General features: G+C 46.3%; 1 protein-coding gene across 1 annotated transcript in view; it reads right to left on the bottom strand.

Annotated features, from left to right (window-relative positions):
- Positions 1–27,271, bottom strand: part of CFAP61 (cilia and flagella associated protein 61) — a 213,237-nt gene that overhangs the window by 140,687 nt on the left and 45,279 nt on the right. The window contains exons 11-16 of the mRNA XM_015405997.1: positions 23,937–23,976; positions 19,607–19,746; positions 12,076–12,202; positions 9,960–10,037; positions 7,047–7,253; positions 1,908–2,042 (exon numbers count right to left, since the gene is read on the bottom strand). Coding sequence (XP_015261483.1) covers positions 1,908–2,042; positions 7,047–7,253; positions 9,960–10,037; positions 12,076–12,202; positions 19,607–19,746; positions 23,937–23,976 — 727 coding nt within the window. The remainder of the gene's footprint in view (positions 1–1,907; positions 2,043–7,046; positions 7,254–9,959; positions 10,038–12,075; positions 12,203–19,606; positions 19,747–23,936; positions 23,977–27,271) is intronic.

Here is a 27,271-nt window from a genome sequence, read left to right on the forward strand (position 1 = left end):
TCATCATCATCATCATCATCATCATCATCATCATCATCATCATCATCATCCTCCTCCTCCTCCTCCTAGCACATGCATCTAACTTTCTGCCACCTGAGAGGCAGGACAAAATACAAGTCGAAGATAGAAAACAAATTCTGTAGTAAACAAAAGGAAGTGTACTATTTGGACAGAAACACTCTGCTACAGTCACAATAGGCAGTCCCACCAGCATATTTAAATACCTAGGTAAAGCTTATAACGTTGAAAACATTGGATTTTATTACAATTGTTGCCAAAATTATTCACGCTTAACTAACAAACACATCCTTGGAAATATGTGTACCACTATATGACTACAGTAAACATGGGGATTAGCATTATCTAATGGTGTAGATAGGGCCTGCGGTGGCTTAGACATCAAGACGCTGAGCTGCAGACTGGAAGGTCTGTAGCTTGGCAGTTCGAGACCCGAGGGCTGCATGACAGAGTGATCTCCTAACAGCTCAAAAGCAAGGAATTGCAAGTAGATAAATAGGTACCCGCTTCGGTGGCATCCCTACCCAGCAAGCCCAGGAAGAGCCTGATGTTCAGGAATCTACTAGGGTGGGAGTCCCCAAGCTTTTTTGAGCCTGAGGGCCCCTTTGGGATCCTGACACAGCATGGTGAGCACAGCCACAAAATGGCTGCTGCAGGAGATCAAGCTAGCCACAAAATGGCCGCCACAGCTCACCCTTCAGTAGCAAAAGTGAAGATCCTTGTACTGTGGTGGCAGCTATTGCCAAAACCAACATTTTTAAAAAATCTGGACAGCCAATCAGAACCCGAGTGGCCAATCAGAAGCCTTGGTGGACAAAGCCCCCACCTGACTCCACCCACTTTCTAAAAACACTTGGTGGGCGCCAGGAGAGGTGGCGGTGGGCACCATGTTGGGGATTTTCTGTGCTACTGCAATCCTAAGCAGAGTTACACCCTTATCTCTTCTCAGGGCTCTTTTTGTAGAAAAAGCCCAGCAGGAACTCATTAGCATAATACAGGAATTCATTAGCATAATAGGCCACACCCAACAGCAGGAACTCATTAGCATATTGGGCCACACACCCGACAGCACAGCTCATTGGCACATTAGGCCACACCCCAATGTTACCAGAAGTGTGGTTATTTAGCCACACCCACCTTTTGCTTCTTATTCTGTTTACCTTGTTTGTTGTCAAAATCCAAGGCCTTTTTTTGTAGCAGGGACTCCTTTGCATGTTAGGCCACACACCCCTAATGTAGCCAATTCTAATGCGTTTCTGCTGTTGGGTGTGGCCTATTATGCTAATGAGTTCCTGCTGGGCGTGGCCGACTTGGGAGCCAGCCGGAACTCTGCTCCTGTGCGTTCCTGCCCCAAAAAAGCCCTGCCCTTATCTCTTCTTAGGATTTCCGCATTAATGTACTGCAACAGACTACACACCAACTGCACACACTCAGCCCATGCCCCCGCCCCTGCCAATACATAAACACCCTCCCCCCCTAGAGGTCTAGAGACCACTTTCTTCCCCCCTATTATGGATATCCTTCAGTTGATGGAGGAAAGCACGGGGGTGAATCACAAGGACAGAGCTGTGTCCTGGGAAGGCTCAAAACGGCTAGATAAAAACTCTCCAATGAAATATCTGCAATGTAGATTTTGCTAATTTAAGATAACGACATCCCCGTTTTCTAAAATACGTTCTGAATAATTTAAAGGCTGCCTGCTTGCAAATCCTCGGTTTGAAATGCGAGCTTACAAAAAGCCTAGGCTGACACGGGAAGGGCAGGAGCATCAGGTTCAAGGTAATTAAGGAGCAGCCCACCAACATTAAGACAGTAATGTCATCCCATCTGCCAAATCCTACATTTAGCTGGAGCTTTGCCTTTTGCTTCCTGCTGCTTCTGTTACCCACCTGATCCTTAGAGACCTGCTTTGATGGAGCATTGATGCCAAGTTTTTCCAGAGGATAGACAATCTGTCGTCTTGGTCGCACGGGAACCATGTAATGAAGGGCAGATGTCAGGGAATGGGCACAGGGATTCTGGAACTGAAAGACAACAAGCTATATTTTAGCAGGGAGAATGTCAGAAAAGTTCATCGCAGATGTCTGCAGCCCTGCGCTGCGAAGACAAGGATTCTTTATCCCCTTGATTAAATCCAAGAGAAATATCAGCAAAGAAATAAACATGCTTAGAGCAGAGGAATGGATTGCGGCTAATTCCCGACACTAATGAAGATAATTATGAGAGTAATTGCATTACTATCTCAGTGGGAATGACAGATAAACAAGTGGTTTGGTTTATGGGATTTTGCCACACAAGTAGTTCCCCAGGAGGATGTTCTCCTCCACTGCGATCATGAATCATCCTCACCCGACCTCATTAAGTAGCGTTACACGTTTGCTGTTTGCCTCCAGTTGTTTGGCATACGGGGGGTTAAACATTTATATAGGAAAAAAGCATATGGATTGTTGCTTTCATCCAAATGATGAATGTTAATGAACTGGCACAAACATGAAGGGGGGGCAAATCCTCATATTTTCATTAACGTATCATTAAAGACTCCTTTATCATGCCGCACGTTTAGCTAAACAACACAGTAGGGAAGGAACGGTTAAAAAGAGAGAGCAGGAATACAAAACAAAGGGCACTGAAATGTTTCCAAAAGTCGGTGCCACATTCAACCTGCTGCTAAAATGGAGATATCATGACATAAACGAAGCCAATTCCCCCCCCTTTCTTGTGAACAGAAAGTCTTAGCAACCTCAGTAGCCCGAGCTTGTCAGAGCCTGGAAGCCACACAGGGTCAGCCACGGATGTGAGACCACCGGGGCTGATTTGCAGAAGAAGGCAATGAACCACCTCTGCCCACAAGGGAAAACCCCACAAGGGAACATCATAAATCAGCTGCAACTTGACGGCACTTATTTATGTTGTCATCATTGTCGCTGTGTTGTTAAAGTGAGCCTTGAAACAGTGCTTCCTTATTTCCTGCATAATTTCCCCTCGTTCCATTTGCATGTCAGTTATAACATCGTTATGGTAATAGTTCAGTTCACAAAAAGCAACCAGCTCAAATGTGGCTGAGTTCTTCAAAAAGGATCTGCAAATCTTCACGGCCCAAAGGACTCCATAGCCAGGACTGAAAGGTCTTTGTATGGTGTTCTGGGCAAGCAGAGGGGCTGTTACGGATTTTTCTTTCCATGGTTTCGTTGTAATGACAGGTCAGGCAGGTTCTCTGAATTTCCAGTATTCCTTAAAAAAACCCAAAAACTAAGTCTCTAGCCCTTTCCCTCTCAAAGATGTAAGGAAAAAAGGGGAGAAGTCAGAGACTTTTTAAAAAAATGAAAGGTGGGAATTCAGAGAACCTGCTTGATTTATCATCATAATCGTCTATCCAGGGCTTTTCTTCTGGCGGAACGTGCTGGAATGGAGTTCCGGAACCTTTTTGACAAAATTCTTTTTAAAATGTTTTACAGTTCATGAGTTCTTCGTGTACAGATTGAAAACTTCATTTCCCTCTTGAGAGTTCTGGCATCTCTCTTTCCAGGAAAAAAAAAAAAAGCCCTGAGTATATCGATATACAGATATTTTACAGATAAACCACTCCTATTCAGGGCAGGAGGGGAGGGGAGTAGTTGGATGAGGACAATTATTGGATGAGGACAACAGTCCAATGATTGAAAAGTGGGCTTGGGGTGGTGGGAGTGGGCGGGACAAAGAAAACAGAGAGAAATCTTATGCACAAGGAAATAGGTGACTCACAATCGGCTTCCAGGAAAAGTTCAGGGCACAAGTGGTTTCAAAAGAACAGGGGGGGGGAAACCCAGAGAGAAAAAACAACAAGAAGTGAAAACTAGTGACATTAAAAATGCATGTGGAAATCAGGGGATAAATCAAGCCGTATGGGGCCAGAAGCCACATCCCCCCACAGAAAAGCCCTAAGCAAATTGTGGCTTCCCTAAGATTATTTAGGTCTTTATGGCTGAGGATCTAACTAGCTGAGATGCCAGGAGGTCGATGGCCAGATCTTCCCAGGTGCACAGACTCCCAGTTCAGACTGGGGTTTCTTGGAGAAGGCATTGAGGATTTCCCCCCAGGGTCTCACTTACTGAAGTGTAGGATTCCGACTCACAGATCCTGCTGTTTTGTCAGGCCAACAATGTATATGATCCACTGGATCTTGCTACGGATCCAGAGCTTAATTTTAACCCTACACCATTCAGTAGTTTTTGCGGTCATGGGTACACATTTTAACAATATAAATCCTTTAAAGAAAACCTTTGAGATGGGCTCTTAACATAACTCTTACAACTGACTTAAAATTGTAACCAGGGGTCATTTCGTAGAAAAAGAGGTGCAGGAGCTCATTGGCACAACTTATTTGCATATGCCACACCCCCTGACATCACCGGAAGTATGTCAGAAGGGACCACCCACCGCTCTGGCTCCAATGGACTCTTTTGGATTGTTAGATATCGGGGGGGGGGATGAGCAGATCTGCCCTCACAGAGGAGAGAGAACGTGTACCTGAATAAACCTTGGCCTTAAAGGTGCCACTGGACTGTTTTGGATTGCTATCTGGGGGGGCGGGATCTCTGCAACTTCCCTGGCTGCTTTTTGCTCTGAGTGAGGGCTGCTGGGAGCAGGGGGCGGGGCTTGTTGCATGTGCCCGCCCTCTGGGCTCTTTACTGCCGGAGCTCCGCTCCTGTGCGCTCCTGCAGGAAATGACCCCTGATTGTAACAGAAAGTTATATGCCTGAAAATGTCCCTTGAGGAAGGTATCCATGTTTTCTGGGGCACATAGAGTTTGCCTTTTCCAGCTTTCACCTGGCTTTATACAACTTTGTTCAGCACTACAGAATATGTTTGGCGAACTTCTGCAAAGTGACTCAGCTCCATCAGCACTGGGAGGCTGCAGAATATTTATTCTCCTTGTTCTGTTATGAAGTATGGATTGATGGAGTTCCACGTGGAGATTGGTGCTTAATGAAGATCTCAGGAAACAGGTCAAGGTGTCACTGATTGAGTTCCCTGTGTTCTTTCCACATGACTGACTGAATTCCTGTGTATTTTCTTTCAGCAATCTACATATTTTAAGTCCTCATCCATATTGCCTGAATCACATTTCATCATTTACTGCCCTGAAGTTATCTGAAATGCATTCTGTATACCTGGAGAGAGTAGCTCTGCATGCATCAAGGGACAGAAACAAAAGGAATAAAGCTGAATGTAACTTAGTCGCTACAAAACTGGACTAGCAATCAAGAAGCCCAGTTTCAAATCTTGCGAGCTGGTATTGGGGGGGAAGTTGCTTGGAATGTTTTGGTTTCTTTTCCCTAGCTGTCTTGGTGATGCTCCCTTATCTGTATCTTTTATGTGCCTGACCTCGGTTCCTAGCTGTAACACGATCTCTGAAAATGGGGGGGGCCGTTACATTCTGGCGGGCCCCCATCTAATGCCGCCCAGTGACTCCTTTGAACCGTGTATATCCATTCACCCCACGCTTTTTGCATTAGTCTTAACACAGAAACTGAAGTAGAGATGTTCTGCCAATACTGTATCAATAAACTTTCCTTCTGAAGAAGCGGGTTGTTCATTCTGATTGTTGCAGGAGTCTGACACTGTTATGAAATCAGGGTGTGAGATTCAGGACAGATGAAAGGAAGTACTTTCTCACACAGCGTGTAGTTAAACTCACTATCGCAAGACATGGGGATAGTCACCAAACAGGAAGGCTTTAAAAGGGAAGTGGACAAATTCATGGAGGACAGGGCTATCTGCCACTACTAGTTGCAGGGACTACTAGCCATGATGGAGATCTACTCCCTCCAGGACCCGAGGCAGTTTGTATCTTTATAGCAGTGGCTGGGGAGTACGGTGGGAGGATGCTGTGGCACTCATCCAGTTAGCGGGCTTCCAAGAAGCAACTGATCAGCCACTGTATGACCAGAATGCTGGACTAAATGGGCCTTGGGTCTGATTCAGCGTGGCTGTTCTCGTGCCCTTATCAGGAGGTGTTCTTAAGAAAGCAAGCCTTTCAGCCTCAGCCTCCCATCTACAAGAGCATATCCAGCCAGATTTTTTTTTTTGCTCACTCAGTCATAGCCTCCCCCCACCCCCGTCGCCTTTGTCCATAAAGGTCCTATGATCCCCAGCAGAACCTTTCCGGTACTCAAAGGGAACTCCTTTTTCTTTTTCATCAATGGAAAAGCTGACTGGATCCAACTGATGGCTGGGATTACAGCAAGACAACAAACACAAGGTTGCTCTGTCGGTCCACAGCAAAATCCAAATATAAAAGTTATGGTATACCTTTCATTAAGACACATCAAAATGATGGGTTGGACTCAACCACTGTTATCCACTGGCGGAAGGGCACTTCCATTGGAGGAGGGAGTGGGGTGATTTTCCCTCTCACTGCAAACCCACACTTTGCCCTGATGCTGCATGTGCAGGTCCAGGGGTCATTTCCTGCAGGAGCGCACAGGAGCGGAGCTCCGGCAGTAAAGAGCCCAGGGGGCGGGCACATGCAACAAGCCCCACCCCCTGCTCCCAGCAGCCCTCAGAAGCAGCCAGGTAAGTTGCAGAGCTTCCCCCAGCCCCCCAGCCCAAAACAGTCCAGTGGCACCTTTAAGACCAAGTTTTATTCAGGTACAAGCTCTTCCTCCTCTGTGAGGACAGATCTGCACGTCCCCCCCCCCAATAGATAGAAATCCAAAACAGTCCAGTGGCGCCTGAGCGGTGGGTGTTGCCTTCTGACACACGTCTGGTGATGTCAGGGGGTGTGGTATATGCAAATAAGTTATGCTAATGAGCTCCTGCACCTCTTTTTCTACGAAATGACCCCTGTGCAGGTCCCCTTACCACCCAGGAAGGAGACGACGAGCTGGAACAAGGAAGAGGCAGCAAAGTCCTGTTCCTTGAGGTTCAATCTTCCTATTGCTCGAAGAATACCAGCAATTGTGCAGCACTTTGAACTCAGAAAGTCCTACAGATATGAAAGGTCAGTTTATATAGAAACAGTTATACTGCTTTAATTTATATGTTACCTTGCCTTCTCCAGTCTGGGGATAGATGGGGTAGTAGAGACAACTTTTGTAAGACAGCCGAAGTATCTCCTTCATGAAATGTTTTGCATAGTGATGAAAGATCGGATTTAAAGCAAAATGGTATAAATGGCCATGGTCTTCCCGCCGGTGATGGTTGAAGTAAACAAAGTCTTCAATGTTGTAGTGTGAGCGAATATATTCAATGTCCTGAAAAACATGGCTGTTTGGTAAAGGAATTCATAGGGACTGCACTGCTATGTTTAAATAGCTACACTACCAATTGTGTACCCCTTTTATTTTCAAGGATGCAAGAGCATCGTTAAAGAGACAGTCTACTGGGTGTCACATACCTGGGCCAACCACATTCGTGCGGGAGAATTTCACTCAGGACTAAAGCAAGACCACATCGGGAACCGTTCAAATAAAGCCAAATCACGCGGTGTTCCCTCTACGCTGTGCATGTGAGCGGTCGCTCATTAACACAGGAAGCCCCGCTCAGCAGAAATCTGGAGTCACACAAGGTCTTGCACTGCCCATTGGTAATTTTAAGATTATAGCAGTTATATGCTGCTCAGGGTGTGAACTGCTCCACTCACTGGGGGAGGAAATTAGAGGGAACACTGCATATCAGCAGGTTCTTTAGCAATACTCTATTTAAAGTAGGCTGAACCCAAAGCAAAGTGAGTAGAGCAAAGGTCACAGAACGGGACTTTCCCTCCTCTCCTGTTGTAGCCCATTGAGCCCCCAGGACATTTGACTGTGGAAGTTCAGAGGACTTTCACAGACAGAACTAACAAAAACCACCACCCCTCCTCTACTGTCAAAACTGGTGTCCTACTAAGACAAGTGCCATTATGTTGGTGGTGGGAGAACCTCCTTAGATCAAACCCAGTACATCTGGAAGGTCTACGTATTTAGTTACAATTAACTATAGATTCATACCCATAGGAACCCCAGACTCTGGAATTAATTGGGCAGGTGGTGGGCAGGAAGGGAGATGCCAGTGCAGTGCAGGGGGCTGGGGATAGGCAGAGGAGGCAAGGGGCTCCTGGCCACACTCTGGCCAGGGCTCTCCAGAACCTGGAACCGTCCCTGGCCCCAGCACACAGCACACTTTCCCTTCTGCTAAAACTCCCCTTTGTGCCAGATCAATGGTTTCGAATGGGCCCTTGTGAAAATGGAGATTTTGGCAGAAGAAGAACTGTGCTTCGCAGCAGAGGCTCTCTAGTGTGCCTGGAACTTGTTTGGAGGATCCAAGCCAGCAAAAGTTCACAAGCGGAACAAAATTCTTTCTCGTGTTCAGGAGGAGGAGCTGCACTTGTACCTATTCTGCACCTATTTTAGATGGTTTTATGTATGTTATAGGAGCTGCGGTGGCTCAAGGGGTTAAGACGCTGAGCTGCAGGCTGTGGAAGGTCGGTAGTTCAGCAGTTCGAGACCCGGGTGTGCCGCATGACGGAGTGAGCTCCCGTCTCTGGTTCCAGCTGCTGCCAACCTAGCAGTTTGAAAGCAAGAAATTGCAAGTAGATAAATAGGTACCGCTTCGGTGGGAAGGGAACAGCGTTCCAGGCGCCTCGGTGTTTAGTCATGCCGGCCACATGACCACGGAAACGTCTTCGGACAGCGCTGGCTCTTCGGCTTTGAAACCGCAACCCTAGAGTCGGAATCGACTGGCTTTCGAGCAAGGGAGACCTTTACCTTTTACTTATGTATGTTATAATTGTTTAGTTATGTTTTATCCTTCTGTGAGCCACCCTGAGAGCCTGCTCCGGCGGGGAGGGGAGGGGTATAAATTGAATAAATAAATAAAATAAAATAAAATAATTAATGCAACCTGCATCCGCATCATTCCAGACACAAAACCGGATGGGTTTCTCTTATTGTTAAAAATGAAAACGCTGTCAAGGAATTCCTGGCAACGTGTTTTTCAGTTTACTACGTGGAACTTGCTTGCCCTTTCCAGGGATAGAATCTTACTACCTGTTGTGCAACAGTAAAGGGAAGCAGTTAATTCATTAATCTCAAAACTGAACTGAATTCCCGGTTGTATTTATAAACTGTTTTGGGTCTATGTTCTTAGAGAACCGTGGACAAGACATTTACGACAAATAAACCAAATGCTTTTATAAAGATACGGTTTTTATTCCATTAACTCATCACATAAAGATACTCAGAGGCGGTATTTTTTAAACTCCTCTGAGGACTGCTCATACGTTATTCTGATCACACACACCCTCCCCAACTGTGTTAGGAGGAAACTAGTGGTTCTTGCATTCCTTTCCCCACTACTCTTGCTGCGGGGAGATATGGGCCCCGGTCACACAGAGCATTAGGCACACTAGAGAGACGGAAGATAGGCGGATTTTCCTGGCACGATCTCACTGCCACATCTGGGAAGCGTAGAGCTCCCGTGGCACACCTGAGGCTTCCTGCCAAAGATGCGGGGTAAAAGACTAGTACCTCGGAGGTACTAGTTTCCGGAAACCGCGGGGCAAGGGCGGGTGTTTCCGGTGGTAGTTCCGGCGCCCGCCCATGTCCCCTTGCAAAAAGGGGGGTTTTTTTCCAAGTCTCCACGGATGCGCACAAGCACCCAATGAAGCATGCGCACACTTCAGTTTTTTAAAAAAAACACAACCCCGTTTGCCGCGCCGCGCCGCTTCTTTGCCGCGTCGTGTGATCGGCACCTCCCCCCTAACCATGGGAGCTCGACGGGACCTCAACCCGACGCCTGATCGCGCAGTCACGCGTTAGTTTGCTCCGGGGCAAACAGCCACGCCTCCCCCCCGCATTTTCCTGCCCGTGTGGCCAAGGCCATGAATGACCAAACTGGGAGGATTTATAATACAATGTGATTTTAGTTTGGCACCCTCTGGTTTAAAAAGGGAAAGAAGAATAACAAATATGAATATATACCATTTCATTCCTGATGATCGATATCCCAACTATCTGATTCAAAGCTTCTGCTACAAATGCCTGAACTGGCGTTCCATCCTGGAAAAGAAAGCACAGCCATCTGTGACTATTTCACCCCACGTCCCATCTTTCCCTCTCAGACATCAATTCATATAACATGCTTTAAAGGGGGCCTGTGTAAGTCACCTCCAGCAAACGTATACAAACAAGCCCAAAGACCAGCAGCACCTTCAAGGTAAACTAAATTATTGTGGCGTAAGATCATCTTGGGCTAGAGATTCTTTGCCAGAAGTATCAAGTGCTCATGCCAGGAGCTCCCTCTTCTGGAAGCTCTTCTGTTGCAATTGTTGGGTCGTCCATTTTCTTCTGCTAATGGTTTTGTTGATTTTGAGGCCTCATTATTACTGCACTGGATTCTGGCAGCCAGACGTTAGCATCTGTGGTTGTGTTTATGGTTTTAATACTATATTATTTCAATGGCCATGTCTCTTTTCAAGAAGGGGGGGGGGATAAACATTCTTAAACGATTAAAAACAAATAAACACAGGCTATCACCCACTCAATCTGTCTGCTGGCATAGAGAAGAGTCTAACTCCCCTAGTAGCCAACACTACCAGCCCAATCCTAAGCAGAGTCACGCCCTTCTAAGAGCTAACTTCAGTGGTGTACTTCTGTTTAGGATCACACTGCAAAACACACACGCACACAAAAACCCCTTTATTGGCATTGGAAGCACAAGACATCAAAACAATGAAGAACATGAAGTGCAGAAAAGGGCAACTCGAATGATAAAAGGGTTGGAACACTTTCCCTATGAGGAAAGGTTAAAGCGCTTAGGGCTGTTTAGCTTGGAGAAAAGACGACTGAGGGGAGACATGATCGAGGTTTATAAGATTATGCATGGGAAAGAGCAGGTAGAGAAAGAGGTACTTTTCTCCCTTTCTCACAATACAAGAACTAGTGGGCACTCCATGAAATAGAACGGATAAAAGGAAGTACTTCTTCACCCAAAGAGTGATGAACACATGGAATTCACCGCCACAGGAAGTGGTGGCGGCTACAAGCATGGACGGCTTCAAAAGGGAATTAAATAAGCATATGGAGCAGAGGTCCATCAGTGGCTCTTAGCCACAAGGTATAGATAGGGACTCTGGGGCAAGTGATGCTCTGTCTTCTTGGTACTGGGGGGGGGGGCAACAGTGGGAGGGCTTCTAATGTCCTGGCCCCACTGGTGGACCTCCTGATGGCACCTGGTATTTTTGGCCACTGTGAGACAGAGTGTTGGACTAGATGGGCCTTTGGCCTGATCCAACATTGGCGTCTCTTATGTTCTTATATGTTCTTAACATGTAAGCCGCAAAAAGAAGAAAGAAACTTTGAGGTAACTGCGCTAGATAATATTTCAATAATAATCACAAAATTGTACAAAAATGTGTGCAGAAAATTATATAAATATACAAGACAATAAATGATGTGTTGACGATGGTCTCCGGAATGCTCTATCGTTTCAATACTGTTCTTCTTCCGAGAATGAATGAAAACAGCGACTCTTAAGGCATTATACAAGCACCTTGCCCTAGGAACATTCTGTCAGAGAAACTCTTGCAATTAAGTCATGATACATCGGTGAATATTATGGATTTTTGATACCCACTAGTTGAAAAGACAGACCAAGAGTCGCTGTTTTCATTCATTCTCGGAAGAAGAACAGTATTGAAACGATAGAGCATTCCGGAGACCATCGCCAACACATCACTTATTGTCTTGTATATTTATATAATTTTCTGCACACATTTTTGTACAATTTTGTGATTATTATTGAAATATTATCTAGCGCAGTTACCTCACAGTTTCTTTCTTCTTTTTGCGGTCTGTTCTGTGACTGTGACCATCATTTTTTGAGCCTTAACATGTAAGCCTACAGGTGACATTTAAAATATGATAGGATCCCCACTAACTGCTGTTCCCACAGGCCACCCACATAACACTGAAAGAACACAGCAACAAATTTTGAGGTCTGGATTTTGGAAAGTCAATTCTGTACACAAAGGAACCCCCTGCTTATCATCTCAAATCCAAAGTACGAAATTCAACAGAAGCAAGGTAATGAACTTACTGGATCTCTCCGGGCTAATAGGTAGTTATTTAAATCATCCAATATACTCCTGTTCAACTCCAGGGTTTCGATCAGCTCTTCAACAGCATGGGTGTCACTAGATTTTGCTGCTCTTACAAGAAAAGACCTGTCAGAGGAAATAAATGTATATCTTGTGTGCACAATGAACACAATCTCCTAACAGTCTCAGACTCCGGGTTTAAATATACAGGCATGTTCGCATGTTGCATTCATGGCAGCTAATCCTGGCTACCTCCCATGAAGTTGTACAGTCTTGGCACAGCATTCCTGTATCACAGCGCTGTTTCATTCTGAAAGCTCTTTATTGCTATTTTTAGGTATCCTTTAGCAAACAAAAGCTGCTGGCTTGTAAAAAAAAACTGGACACTTGTCCAAGACAGGTCCAAAGAAATATCTGATAGTTCAGGGCATACCTATGCCATAAACTTACATCAGTTTTATGCCAACAACACAAACGGCTTCCCCCAAAGAAGCCTGGGAATTGTAGCCCGAAAAGCGTTCAGAGAATTGTTTGTGATTTCTAACTTCTCTCCTAGAACTACAATTTTCAGGGTTGGTTGTCATAAGAACATAAGAGAAGCCATGCTGGATCAGGCCAATGGCCCATCCAATCCTATATTCTGTGTCACACAGTGGCCAAAACCCAGGTGCCATCAGAAGGTCCACCAGTGGGGCCAGAACTCCAGAAACCTTTCCACTGTTGTCCCCCAAGCATCAAGAATACCGAATTCACTATGCCTCAGACAGAGTGTTCCATCTATACCTTGTGGCTAATAGCAATGGATGGACCTCAGCGCCATGTTTAGCCAATCCTCTCTTGAAGCCGTTTATGTTTGTAGCTGCCACCACTTCCTGTGGCAATTAATTCCATGTGCTAATTACTCTTTGGGTGAAGAAGGACTTCCTTTTATCTGTTGTAAGCCGACTGCTCATTAATTCCATTGAGTGCCCATGAGTTCTTGTACTGTGAGAAAGGGAGAAAAGTACTTCTTTCTCTACCTTCGCTATCCTATGCATAATTTTGTAAACCTCTATCATGTCCAGTGTTCCCTCTAAGCTGAGTTAGTGTGAGCTAGCTCACAGTTTTTTAGCCTCCGGCTCACACATTTCTGTCTTAGCTCAGGAAGGAGGGCTCCAGAGCAAACTGATTTACACAGTGGCCAAATCGCTCACTCTTTAATGCCAGGAGCTCACAAAGCAGAATTTTTGCTCACAAGACTCTGCAGCTTAGAGGGAGCAAATGATCATGTCATTCCTTATTTCTCCAAGCGAAAGAGCCCTAACCTATTTAACGTTTCTTCATAGGGAAGGTGTTACATCCCATTAGTCATTTTAGCTGCCAATGCTATAGTGTCTTTTGGGGGGGGGGGCGGAGGGGATATGTCCGTAGTCAATGGCAACTCTTTAAAGTCCGGTGTCAATCCTGTATGGGACAGGCAGTCATCACCCATCATGATGTCATCCCCAACTGTACCACCCTCATTGTCACCCAAACCTTGCAAACCAGTTCCGGATTAACCTTTGCTACTTCACTGGGGTCAAATACAGCTAATCATGCCACTTGACTCCCCAGCAGACTCACCATTAGATACAGCATCCTCTACAACGTTAAAATATTTATCCACTTATTTGAGTACTGTGTGGAGACACCCTCTCAAACAGTCTTTGAATGTCCCCACCTGAACAGACAGGTGGCCCTTCCAGCACAACTGGTTGGCCACTGTGTGAAACAGGATAGTAGGCTAGATGGACCACTGATTTGATCTAGCAGGGGTTTTCTTATGTTCCTAAGGCTGAACAGTGAAGCACAGTTTAGGGTTGCCAAGTCGTACCTTCATCTGGAGCGGGGGACTCCCGGTTTGCTCCTGGAGAGCGCGTGCACACGCTTCGCATGCGCATGCCGCATCCACATCACTAGGAAGTGACGTGACCACGCCAGGCATGCTGGGGGCGGGGCCACGGCCATCTGAGGGAAAACCATAGAGTTTTCCCTCAGATGACCATGGCCCCGCCCCCAGCGTGCCTGGCATGGTCACGTCACTTCCGGGTGACGTGCACGTCGTGTACTTTGGGGGTGGGGTTCCCCCCGGGGCCCGATCTACCGCCGGCGGGGAACGGGCCTCTGGGGCGGGGGTTTCCCCGTCCCCCGGGGGGACTTGGCAAGCCTAGCACAGTTGGATGAAAACAGAAATTGTGTTCAGTCATAAGATTTAGTGCCCAGGATTAAACAAAGCCCTGCAAATCTGGCGTTAGGATATGCAACAAGCATAAACGAAACTGTCTTATACACTATTGGTCTGTCTATCAAGATCAGCAACACTGTCTACTCTGACTGGCAGCGGCTTTCCAGGGTCTCCAGCGGAGGGCCTTCGCATCACCCAATGCCTTCAATGGAGTTGTCTGAGGTTGTACTTGGCACCTTCTCCATGCAAAATAGATGCTCTACTGCTGAGTCACACCATGGCCCTGCTCATCCACTGGAGCTTTGTTTGCACCAGAAAGCCTTCCTTAACTAAAGAATTCTGTTCAACAGACTTCTTTATTATGTAACATGGAACACCATGCAGAGAGGAAAAAAATAATTCAAACGTGAGCATGCAAAACGTTCCTGAGAGTTGTGAGTTACCAGATGCTCAGTTGCCAGCATAGCTGACAAAAACGGATGAAGAAAAAAGCATTTAAAAGTACTGTATTAAAAAAAAAACTAACTCCAGTACACATAGTTTTATTTTTTCTAACTACCCCACGGTCTATTGCTTCCTGTCTATTTCAAGGACATGTCCCTTTTGCAGCTCTTCTTGCAGAAAACAGGATCTCATTCTTTGCTTGCAAAGAACCTGTTCTCTGCAAAAAGAGTTGACAAAGGAAAATAAACTTGAAAAAGAGCAGCGGGCTAAAAATAAACTGGGTAATTTTCGTAAAACAAAATAAGTCTCAAAGCACCTTGAGATGTTTTCCTCTGGTTTCAAAACTACAGTGTCTGCTTCTGCCTCCCAGGGCACCACACAAAGCATAGGCAAGCTTAGCTGTAAGGCCCAGTTTTGAAGTGCGTAAAACAATATCTGCAAAATAGGAATCTACTTTTAACAAAACGAGACCCAATCAGTGTTCCTTCTAAGCTGAGTGAGTGTGAGCTAGCTCAGAGTTTTTTAGCCTCCGGCTCACACATTTTTGTCTTAGCTCAGGAAGGGAGGGCTCCAGAGCAAACTAATTTATGCAGCAGCCAAATTGCTCGCTCACAACTTTAATGCCAGTAGCTAACAAAGTAGAATGTTTGCTCACAAGACTCCACAGCTTAGAGGGAACATTGGACCCAATAGGGGAATGATACACAAGGGGAGAACTATTTTTGGCCTGCGGGTGTTCACTTTGCTACCACTGAGGAATTAACTCATTCTAGAAGTCCAATTCATGTGACTGGCCCAGAAGCCAAGGCACTATTATTAATATACAATCAAAATGGAAGAAAAGTATCCGGTAAGTATTCCAGCCTATACCTTGCCCTCTATTATTTTCCATCCTTCCTTGTTAACCAGCATTTGCCATCCCCTGGCTTTTGTGTAAAAGACGTTTCCAATTCACAACCTCTGCTAATCAGCCATTCATTTTTGGGTCTTTGGCCATTATCTTTCTGACTCTGCACTTCCGCGTCTTCTCATGCCCCCCCCCCCCGCCGCAGCATTTGCTTCCAGTGAGCCTGCTTTTCATCCATTCTGTGCAGTTCACTTTCCATTCCCCTGTCTTTTGAAACCTCACAGTGCAGAGCAGTGAATTGAGGCTTGCTTTTCATGTTTTTCCTCGCTGGGAAAGGATTATTAGCGGCTTGACACCGGCTTTTATGTTACTCAAAATTATCTCACCACTCTTCAGTTTCCAGCTCATGTTCTACAAAATTATATTTTAATGCGAGAGTCTTGGGAGAGAAACAACTGGTCTGGCTATCTGCACCCAATCCAATTCTTGCCTGTAATGCATTCACCTTTGTGCTTTCGTGTAAAGGGACATTTTCTATACAGCTTCTCTCTGAAGAATCCTGTTTCTGGGGGAGAAGAGAAATAGGAAACAGCACCCTGAGACCCATTAACCTGGGATTTTATCTGTGGGGCAAGTGAAGGATGTGGAAGACAAGTGATGCTGATGAAGAACTCGGCTATTACCATCCAAAGCCTCAAATTCAAAATTCCTTCGTGGCAAGACTATTCAACCCACATAAGGCAGCTCACCAGTGACTAGATAAATGTGCTGATTTTGCTGCCTACTTGGCCCTGAAAAGCAAGGGGGTTGCCAGGGCTATTTTTGGGCAGGAACGCACAGGAACGGAGTTCCGGCTGGCTCCTGAGTTGGCCCCGCCCAGCAGGGACTCATTAGCATAATAGGCCACACCCAACAGCAGCCAACTCATTAGGATTGGCTACAATTAGGGGTGTGTGGCCTAACATGCAAAAAGCCCTGGGTTTTGACAACAAACAAGGTAAAGAGAATGAGAAGCAAAAGGTGGGTGTGGCTGGATGACCACACTTCTGGTAACATGGGGGTGTGGCCTAATATGCGAATGAGCTGTGCTGTCAGGATGTGGCCTAATATGCTAATGAGTTCCTGCTGTTGGGTATGGCCTATTATGCTAATACGTTCCTGCTGGGCTTTTTCTACAAAAAAAGCCCTCATGCATCATGCAGGCTACAAAATGTGGATCGAGGCCTTCATTTGGCCTAGTGAGTCCTGCTACAGGGTACGTCTGCCTATCTGCTGCAGATGCCTTCAGCTTCTTTTTCTTCCCTTTGAAATCAGCTGTAGTATCCCAGACCCAGGGTATGCTTGGAAGGTACATGATTCAGCCCCTGGCTGAAGTAGTACAGGACAGGAGCACCACATGGAAAAAGGGCAGTTTGCTTACTTGTGACTGATGTTCTTTGAGTAACGATCTGTATAGTCACACAAATGGGCTCTTAACAGTAGCTTCTTGCCCAGAGTATAGGTTCCACATCAAAACAATCAGATGTTGTGGCCAATGCTTCCTCTAAGCTGTGGAGTCTTGTGAGCAGAAAGTCTACTTTGTGAGCCTTTGGCATTAAAGTTGTGAGCAAGCAATTTGGCTACTGCATAAATCACTTTGCTCTGGAGCCATCCCTTCCTGAGCTAAGACAAAAATCTGTGAGCCGGAGGCTAAAGAACTGTGAGCTAGCTCACACTAACTCAACTTGGAGGGAACACTGGTTGTGGCACACCCATTTTTTTTCAAACTAACCATAGCTTTTCATGATCCAACCAGTCAAAAGCTTTGCTGCAATTATACACAAGAAGAATATCTCCTGATATTCTGTTGTATGCTCCAGTAACCAACATACATTTACCACGGCCTTCTTCTGTGCAGTGCTAACCGGGGTTAGATGATGTGGCACTGCCATTGTCTATGAAAGATCCTCCACAAGTGCCACCTTCCACTGTGACAGCTGCCCAGGAGCTAAACTTCAAGGATTCCTCTGCTCCCAATCTTTTGCATATGGATTGGCTGTTGAAATTCTAATCAATCCATATGCAAAAGAACCTCCTCAGGAAAGCTCCTCCATTAGCATGTCACAGCCTGGGAAACTCCTACAAGAGAATGACTCAGCCCTACCCCACCTTCCTGAGTAGATATAAACTACCTGCCTACCATTTTTCTTCTCACCTTGACACAGAGAATCCTCCATCTTTCTGTGTTATACCTCTGAGGATGCCAGTCATAGCTGTTGGTGAAACATCAGGGAGTACAATGCCAAGACCATGGCCATACAGCCCGGAAAATCTACAACAACTGATGAACTCCAGCCGTGAAAGCCTTCGACAACATATTTCCAAGCACGGTTACAAAGGGCTACTGCTGCAGCTGTCATTTGAGAGCTGCACTCCTCTGTGGTGTGAGTCATATTTATTTGCTGCTTGGTAAGAAAAGTGCTTCTCCCTTAAATACAAGTGTTGGTTCCCTCTTGTTAGTTGGCAGGTGATCCAGGATAGGTGAGATCTTCTCCCACAGGAGATACCGGCAATGCACCAGCTCTCCAGGGCCTTAGGGAGAGAGGTCTTTCACAGCATCTACTATGTTATCCTTCTTTTAACTGGAGATGCCAGGGACTGAGCCTTTTGTATGACATATTGGAGTTGGGAGTAAGCAGTGAAGTGGCTAAATTTGCGGATGATACGAAGTTGTTCAGGGTGGTGAAAACCAGTGAAGATTGTGAGGCACTCCAAAGGGATCTGTCAAGGATGGGCAAGTGGGCGTCAACATGGCAAATGGAGTTCAATGTGGCCAAGTGCAAGGTGATGCACATTGGAGCCAAAAATCCTAAATATAAATACACGGTGATGGGGTCTGAACTGGCAGAGACTGATCAAGAGAGAGATCTTGGAGTTGTAGTAGATAACTCACTGAAAATGTCGAGACAGTGTGTGACTGCAATAAAAAAGGCCAATGCTATGCTGGGGATTATTAGGAAGGGTATTGAAAACAGATCAGCCAATATCATAATGCCCCTATATAAATCAATGGTGCGACCTCATTTGGAATACTGTGTGCATTTCTGGTCACCACACATTAAAAAAGGATATTATAGCTTTGGAAAAAGTGCAAAAAAGGGCAACTCGAATGATAAAAGGGTTGGAACACTTTCCCTATGAGAAAAGGTTAAAGCGCTTAGGGCTCTTTAGCTTGGAGAAACGACGACTGAGGGGTGACATGATCGAGGTTTATAAGATAATGCATGAGATAGAGCAGGTAGGGAAAGAGGTACTTTTCTCCCTTTCTCACAATATAAGAACTCGTGGGCACTCCATGAAATTGCTGAGTGGTCGGGTTAGAACAGATAAAAGGAAGTACTTCTTCACCCTAAGAGTGATTAACACATAGAATTCACTGCCACAGGAGGTGGTGGCAGCTACAAGCATGGACGGCTTCAAAAGGGAATTAGATAAGCATCTGGAGCAGAGGTCCACAAGGTATAGATAGGGGCTCTGGGGCTCTGGGGCAAATGATGCTCTGTCTTTTTGGTGCTTGGGGGGGGGTCAACAGTGGGAGAGCTTCTAGTGTCCTCCTGGCCCCACTGGTGGACCTCCTGATGGCACCTGGTATTTCTGGCCACTGTGTGACAGAGTATTGGACTGGATGGGCCTTTGGCCTGATCCAACATTGGCATCTCTTATGTTCTTATGTTCTTAAGCAGATGCTCTACCACTGAGCCACAGTCCCTTCCCTCTGTACTGGTTCAAGCAAACGGACATGCATGAAGTGGCTCGCTGGATAGAGCTACATCTTATTTGCAGCTTCTTGCCTGCATTTAATGCGATTAAAGTTGACTGCTTAATTAATTACAAACTAAAACAGAACAAAAAAGATAACAAGGTTGAACTTACCTGTAAACTGGCGACTGTGCCAAGCGCAAGCCTGCAGAGCCCCAATGTGGGACTTGCACAGAAGCTGCAAAGATAAAACTACGATTCTTTGAGAACTAGTATTATAGCAAAGTATGCCACTAACTTGAGCAATCCGGAACGATGAAACACGTAAAGCTCCTGGTCCAGAGTACAACCACTAAAGGGAATAACCCGAACAAAGTTCTGGATCAGATAAAATTCTGGTACCATGTGAGGCACTGAGATGATGCAGAAGTCTCTGTCCTGGAAAAAAAGAGACAACATACCTCCGTCACTCCTAAAAATCATATGCAGATTTTTTAAAAGAAAATAGTTTAGACTGAAATAAAGAGAGCAATGATGTTGCATATTCCATGAATGGAGAATGCAATTTTATACACAAAAACTTCATTAGATCATATTGAAGGGATACCCCATGTTTAGATGGCTATGAGGACTGGAAATGGTTAACAATGGCTACATCACACCTGTTCAGTACATTCACTTAATGTACTATCATCTCAGGGCCGGGGGTCGTTTCGTAGAAAAAGAGCTAGGGGAACTCATTAGCATAACTCATTAGCATATGCCACACCCCCTGCCATCACCGGAAGTGTGTCATAAGGCCACACACCCTGCCCCCAATGGTCCCGGCCACCACCGCCGGCCTTGCAGCTCCACTACCAAGTCCCATGAGGGGCCCGGCGGTGGACCTGCAAGGCCGGCGGGAGTGCAAGGAAGCCCCGCGAAGGCCCTCCCTGGCCCCAGGCAGGCAGGGGTGGGGAGAGGCAGGGAGAAAGCAACTTACCCTCCCTCTTCTCCTGCCTCCTCCTGGATGAATGAGGGCCAGAAGCGGGGCGGCCGGAAGCAGGGGGTGGGGCTTCGTCATGTGCCCCGCCCCCGTACCTCACCCGGGGGAACTGCGATCCCCCGCGATCCCCCCCGAAATGACCTCTGCTCAGGGCCCAATCCTGAGTAAGCTCTGCTGAAATGATTGGGGTTCTTGTGGCACTCTTTTAAAATAACACACACACCCCAACTTTGCTGTGCTCTTGCATTGCTTCCGTTCCTTCCAATAGGGCTTGTGCAGTAGAACTGCCCGCTATGTCAAGCTCTAGAAAGTCTATCGTAAGTTTTCATACAGATTAAAGATTTAAATAGTTACATCTTTGGACAAATGCTCCAAAGGCCAGCAACAAAATGACCTGGAAGATTAAAATGTTCACCTATTGGTTTTTGAGCATTGCGATTTTTAATGCTGGATCTATGTCCACTTATTCTTTTGCATAGGGATCCGTCTGTTTGTCTGATGTAGAGGGTAGAAGGGCATTGCTGACATCTGTGAATGATGCTGAGAAGGTATGGCAGACGTTGCCAGAGCGAATATGGGAACAGAGCAGTTAAAACATAAGAACATAAGAGACGCCAATGTTGGATCAGGCCAAAGGCCCATCTAGTCCAACACTCTGTCACACAGTGGCCAAAAGTACCAGGTGCCATCAGGAGGTCCACCAGTGGGGCTGGTTTGTTATCCTGGTTTGTTGCAGGTTATCCTGGTTTGTTGCAGGCCCTGGTCCCAGAGTCCGTGTTTAGAAAGATATTGCTGTGGGTAAGAAGTTTTTTTAAGGTTAGGAGGCTGTCGGTGGGCAAAATAGGTTTGCCTCCCAATGCCTGTGAGAGAGGAGTATTACCGTCCAGCATAGGTTGCAGGTCATTAATGATGCACTGAACTGGTTTGAGCTGAGAAGTGTATGTGGCCACCAGTGACGCCCCACCGTTGTTTTGTCTGGACCTATCTTGTAGGAGGTTATCCCTTGGTATCGTTCTGGCTTTGCCAATCTGTTTCCTCCCTACGCCAGGTGGGTATTTTAATTCCAAAAATGTCTGTTGTAGGTCTTGCAGGTGAGAATGTCTGAGGAATCAGAACAGATGCGGCTGTAGCCTAGAGCTTGGCTAGAGACAGTGGATCGCTTGGTGTGTTCAGGGCGGTGACTGGACACATGTAGACATGTTTGGTGATCAGTAGGTTTCCAGTCTAAGGTGGCTTTTATGCTTTTTTAAATGCACTTGTAAGGCAGTGTCTAGAAACTGCATTTCTTGTGTGGATTGGTTCATGGTCAGGTTGATGGTGAGATTGTTATGAACAATGGACCACTGTTAGCCGAATTGCTTTATTTACAGCAACTGGCAATTTATAAATGGGTCCTTGCCAACTATACCAAGGTCCTGTTCCCACAAGGGTTACCAGAGAAGGATAATGAGGCTGTTGTTGTTAAAATAAATGTCTTTTACTTAAAGAATAAATCTCATACAAACAATACTGATGCACTCACACATTCAATCAAGTTCCTTAGAATTACAGTATTAAAATAAGCACAGTTGCATTAGCAGGTGGGGGTGATGGTAGGCAATACTTATCTGTCTTGCAGTTCGGTTGTTCCAATGAAGAATGGATGGGAAGAAATGGAAACTAAAGGGAGTTCACACACGACCAGAACCAGCCAGAACGTGTGGGTCTCTTGACTGCAGATCAAGAGATCAAAGCCGAGGCAAGGGTTTGGGGATAGCAAGTGGGACTCAAGAGGAGTAAAAAGCAGACAGGGGTTGTTGCGGGGGATGCTAGCTAGGAAGGGCCAGGTGAATGGTCCTTTCCTTTTAAAGGGGGTTCAAGAGATGGGTTGTGGCTGTGCCAACCTCCAGACCCACCTACCTGTCAGTCTGTCCCAAAAACAATCCTATTGGTTGCCTATAGGAGTGGGAGGTTACCTATAAGGAGTGGCCAATATTGTAATCTAAAACCTTACTCAAAGGAGGGCATCTGGGCAGGTGTGAAAACCTCCGCGTCAGGATGCTCCATTGTAGTATTGATAAAGCGGGCCATTCTCATTGTGAACCAAATGTCCATTTGGCAGGAAATACCAATGCAGGAACAAAGCAGTGATGTGTCCTACGTGACCACAAATGATTCAGCAATGGGGGCTGTCTCTGCTCAAGCTGTTGTTTCTCACTGCTCACAATAATGGAGGTGTGTGCTCCTTCACCAGGCTGGTAACTGTGTAACTGAAACCTTATTCACGTGTAAGGCTTGTACAGGCACCTTCTATGTGTAGTATCACAACAGGTGACTTATAGTGTACAGTCTTCTGAGCCTATGTGTGTGTGTGTGCACAGTCCATTGTGTGTTTAGCAATAAATATAGTCCATAAAGCAAAATATCAAGTTCATTCTCTAACACCACCCAGGGCTGAATAGGAACACGGGATTGTTTTCTCCCTATAGATACTAATTCTCTGCCCCCAAGCCTTTCCCCTCTGCTCTAATCAAGCTGATTACCACGTGCATGAAACTTCAGCATCCTTTACAAGCATACTTTACAGCTCCCCTCCCACCTTCTGACTAGGATAAAAGGCCTCGGGCTGTGGTCACACGGAGCATTAGGCACGCTAGAGGGACGGAAGATAGGCGGATTTTCCGGGCGCGATCTCACCGCCACATCTGGGAAGCGTCGAGCTCCCGTGGTGAACCTGAGGCTTCCCGCGGAAGATGCGCGGTAAAAAACTAGTACTCCGAGGTATTAGTTTCCTGAAACCGCGGGGCAAGGGCGGGCGTCTGATCGCGTTTTCGGTGGTAGTTCCGGCGCCCGCCCATGTCCCCTCGCAAAAAGGTTTGTTTTTTTCAAAGTCTCCATGGATGCGCACAAGCACCCAAGGGATCATGCGCACATTTGAGTTTAAAAAAAAAAACACCCAACCCCTTTTGCCTCGCGCCCCGCTTCTTTGCCGCGCCGCAGGACTGTGGAGTGATCGGCACCTCCCCCCTACCACAGGACCTCAACGGGACCTCAACAGGACCTCCACGGTAGGTCTGCTCGTGCAACCGCGCGGTTTTTAGCCCCGGGGCAAACAGCCACGCTTCCCCCCTGCATTTTCCTGCCCGTGTGCCCGCAGCCTAGGATCCCCATTCCTACTGTGTCTTGCGAAGGAAGCTTTGACTCTCAAAAGCGGGTACTCTGAGACTCTTGTTGGTCTCGAAGTCCCTTCTAACCAGTTTGGTGTCGTGGTTAAGTGTGCGGACTCTACTCTGGGAGGACAGGGTTTGATTCCCCACTCCTCCACTTGCACCTGGCTGGATGGCCTTGTGCAAGCCGTAGTTCTGATAAGAGCTGTTCTTGAAAAAAGAGCAGTTTCTGTCAAGAGCTCTCTCAGCCCCACCTACCTCACAGGGTGTCTGTTGTGGGGAGGGGAAGGGAAAGGAGTTTGTAAGCTGCTCTGAGACACCTTTGGGTAGTGAAGGGCGGGGTAGAAATCCAATCTCTTCTTCTTCTTCTTCTAACTGGGATAAAAAGACTCAGATCTCCAGCCCTTCTTTTGTCTCACTGGACAAGTATGTTTTAACAAACCAAACTTCCTAAAGCAATTTTTTAAAAATGTGACAACTATTTTGCACATACTTACAGGGAACAGCTTGAAAACGAATTTCAAGAAATCCAGTGACCTGTAAACAGAACCAAACATTTCAAAGAAGTTTTGGATTGTACAGTACTTCTCAAACCTGCTCCCCCCTCCCATTTCCCCTCCTATCAAAAGGTCATCCAACCCAGCCCGGGCTAAATGCCTTTTGTCAAGAGGGCAGGAAACACAAATTACAAAATACTGGTGTGCACCTGCACGCAGCTCAGTCTGGCATAGCTTTGGAAAAAGTGCAGAAAAGGGCAACCCGAATGATAAAAGGGTTGGAACACTTTCCCTATGAGGAAAGGTTAAGGCGCTTAGGGCTCTTTAGCTTGGAGAAACGACGACTGAGGGGTGACATGATCGAGGTTTATAAGATTATGCATGGGATAGAGCAGGTAGAGAAAGAGGTACTTTTCTCCCTTTCTCACAAGACAAGAACTCGTGGGCACTCCATGAAATTGCTGAGCGGTCGGGTTAGAACGGATAAAAGGGAGTACTTCTTCACCCAAAGAGTGATTCACACCTGGAATTCACTGCCACAGGAAGTGGTGGCGGCTACAAGCATGGACGGCTTCAAGAGGGAATTAGATAAGCATATGAAGCAGAGGTCCATCAGTGGCTATTAGCCACAAGGTATAGATAGGGGCTCTGGGGCAAGGGATGCTCTGTCTTCTTGGTGCTTGGGGGGGACAACAGTGGGAGGGGCTTCTAGTGTACTGGCCCCACTGGTGGACCTCCTGATGGCACTGGTATTTCTGGCCACTGTGTGACACAGAGTGTTGGACTGGATGGGCCTTTGGCCTGATCCAACATTGGCGTCTCTTATGTTCTTAGGCTGCTACCAATCCTTTGATTTATCCCTCCAGCCAGAAGTCAAAGGATAAACTTCTGACTTTCCCGGGCTTGACTGGGAAGTCCTCCCTGCAAGGTAGACTCACAGGAGGAATTCCACAAAAGTATTGTGGTAGGTGGTCTGTCAGTCTAGGCACTAGAGTCAAATTGCAAGCTGTGAAGGCAAATGACCAGAGTTAATATTTAAAATATATTTTTTTATTTAGGTTCAAGTAATACTTTAAATAAGAACAGTTACTGTGAGGAGAAAATAATAAAACTAAGAATTCAGAGGCTAACTAAACACTGTAAGACATTGGTTCACAAATTACAAAGTGTTGCCCACTCACAGTTTGTGGGTTCCCAAGCAACTCTCTCCGGAGTCAGCAAAGCCAGCACTGTTTGGCTTCAGCAAGCGCAAGTCCAAGATGGCCAAAATAAGCCAGAGCATGCCAACCTGTCTTGGTAACAGGTAGGCACCATCCAAACTAAAGAACAGGTTTCAAGACAATTCCTTTCTTGCAAAGGGTCCCGAGTGTCGCTAGACCTTTGCATCAATCAGGGCCCTTAGCAATTACCTATAGACAAATGAATGAGCCAATTGCTGACCAGATGACCTAATAGTTCTTCTGACCATGTGAGAAGGAGATGGGTCTGTCTGCAGCCAGCCCACACTGGGTTTCCCACAGGGTGTTTAATTGGATGGAATGTTAATTGTGAGACAGTACCAGGAGTTGACTCTCTAGCACAGCTGTCTCATCTCCCCATCGCAAGATCAGCGTGTTCTTTTCCCAGCAAGGCAGTCCAGGTCTCTGACAAAAAACCCCAAAGCAGGCTGCAGAAGCCTCTACCAGACTTCTGAATCAAAACGCCATTCTGAATGAACCAAAAACCGATGGGGCCTCCTTCGAAAAACATTCACCATTTATCAGCTATGACAGCAATATCTACTGATCACTTACCTTTGCCTGTTCCCTCTATGCTCCTTCCATTTTATGTTTAGAACTTTTATTTTGATTTAGGTCACTTTTATTTGAAGTGCTATGCCTAATTAACACAACCACTTTCTAATACAGGGGTGTCCCCGAGACGGTGCCTATGGGCACCATGGCACCCACCGATACCTTTCCTGGTGTCAATCAAGTATTTTTAGAAAGTGGGCGGGGCCAGGTGGGACGCCTACAGAGCAGGGCTTCTGATTGGCCACTGAGGACCTGATTGGCTGGGCAGATTAAAATAATGTTGCTTCAGCTGTAGCTGCCACCACAGTATTGGTTCTGTGCTCTCTCTCCCTCACAGGTCGTCCCCAGTGTGCGTGTGTGTATACACACACACGACTCTTTTTGTAGAAAAAGCCCAGCAGGAACTCATTAGCATATTAGGCCACCCCCTGACAGCACAGCTCATTCGCATATTAGGCCACACCCCCATGTTATCAGAAGTGTGGTCATCCAGCCACACCCACCTTTTGCTTCTCATTCTCTTTACCTTGTTTGTTGTCAAAACCCAGGGCTTTTTGCATGTTAGGCCACACACCCCTAATTGTAGCCAATCCTAATGAGTTGCTGCTATTGGGTATGGCCTATTATGCTAATGACTTCCTGCTGGGCATGGCCAACTTGGGAGCCAGCCGGAACTCCGTTCCTGTGCTTTCCTGCCCCAAAATAGCCCTGTATATATATATATAATTGCTTCTCTTGTCCCCTGCACTTGGGGACTGTGTGTGCGCGGCTCCATAAGTACAGTTTTGCAACTGTACTCATCACGCTGTGTCAGAGTTCCAAAGGGGCTAACAGGCTCAAAAAGTCTGGTAAGCCCCACCCTAACAAATAAGAGTTCTGTACACGTTAAGTCTATCCCCCGGAATAGCCCACATAAAGATCAGAGTCATATTTATGTATTTTATTTCTTTATTTACAAGATTCATACCCTGCCTTTCTACCATTATTAGGGCCACCAAGGCCCTGCCTGGGCACAAGTACTTTGGCGCATATAGTTACCTTATTTATACCCGGCCACTCTCCCTTATGGGAACACAAAGCCACTTCGCTATGGCAAGCTTCCCCCCTCTCCTCCATTTGATCCTTACAACAACCCTGTGAATTAGGTGAGGCTGAGATAGGGGTGTGCATTCGGTAAAGTGGAGCTGGAAAAAAACACTGAAAAATGCAAGCCGAATCAGAATTTCTGATCTGATTTGGCTGTTGAGTATAGAATGCCAAAGAAAAGCTGAAAACTATTAGACTTTTATTCGGCATTGCTAAATACAAGATCCGGGTGTGGGGGGGGATTAAACTTTAAAAAGCCGCACTTCTCTTTCCCACCCTTTGCACTGCTTTCCAGGAGGGAGGGGGAAGAGGGACCTTACATACAGCCAATCACTGCAATGCACTTGTGAATGGCATTGCAGCTTGCAAGGCTGTTGTTGCTACTGGCTTCAAACTTGAAACCCAACTACTAGTTTGCTTTCCCCGGGACGGGGGGGGGGGGGGGGGCAAGACACG

The sequence above is a fragment of the Gekko japonicus genome, unplaced genomic scaffold (genome assembly GCF_001447785.1).
Source record: "Gekko japonicus isolate JY-2015 unplaced genomic scaffold, Gekko_japonicus_V1.1 scaffold388, whole genome shotgun sequence".
Lineage (NCBI taxonomy): Eukaryota > Metazoa > Chordata > Lepidosauria > Squamata > Gekkonidae > Gekko > Gekko japonicus.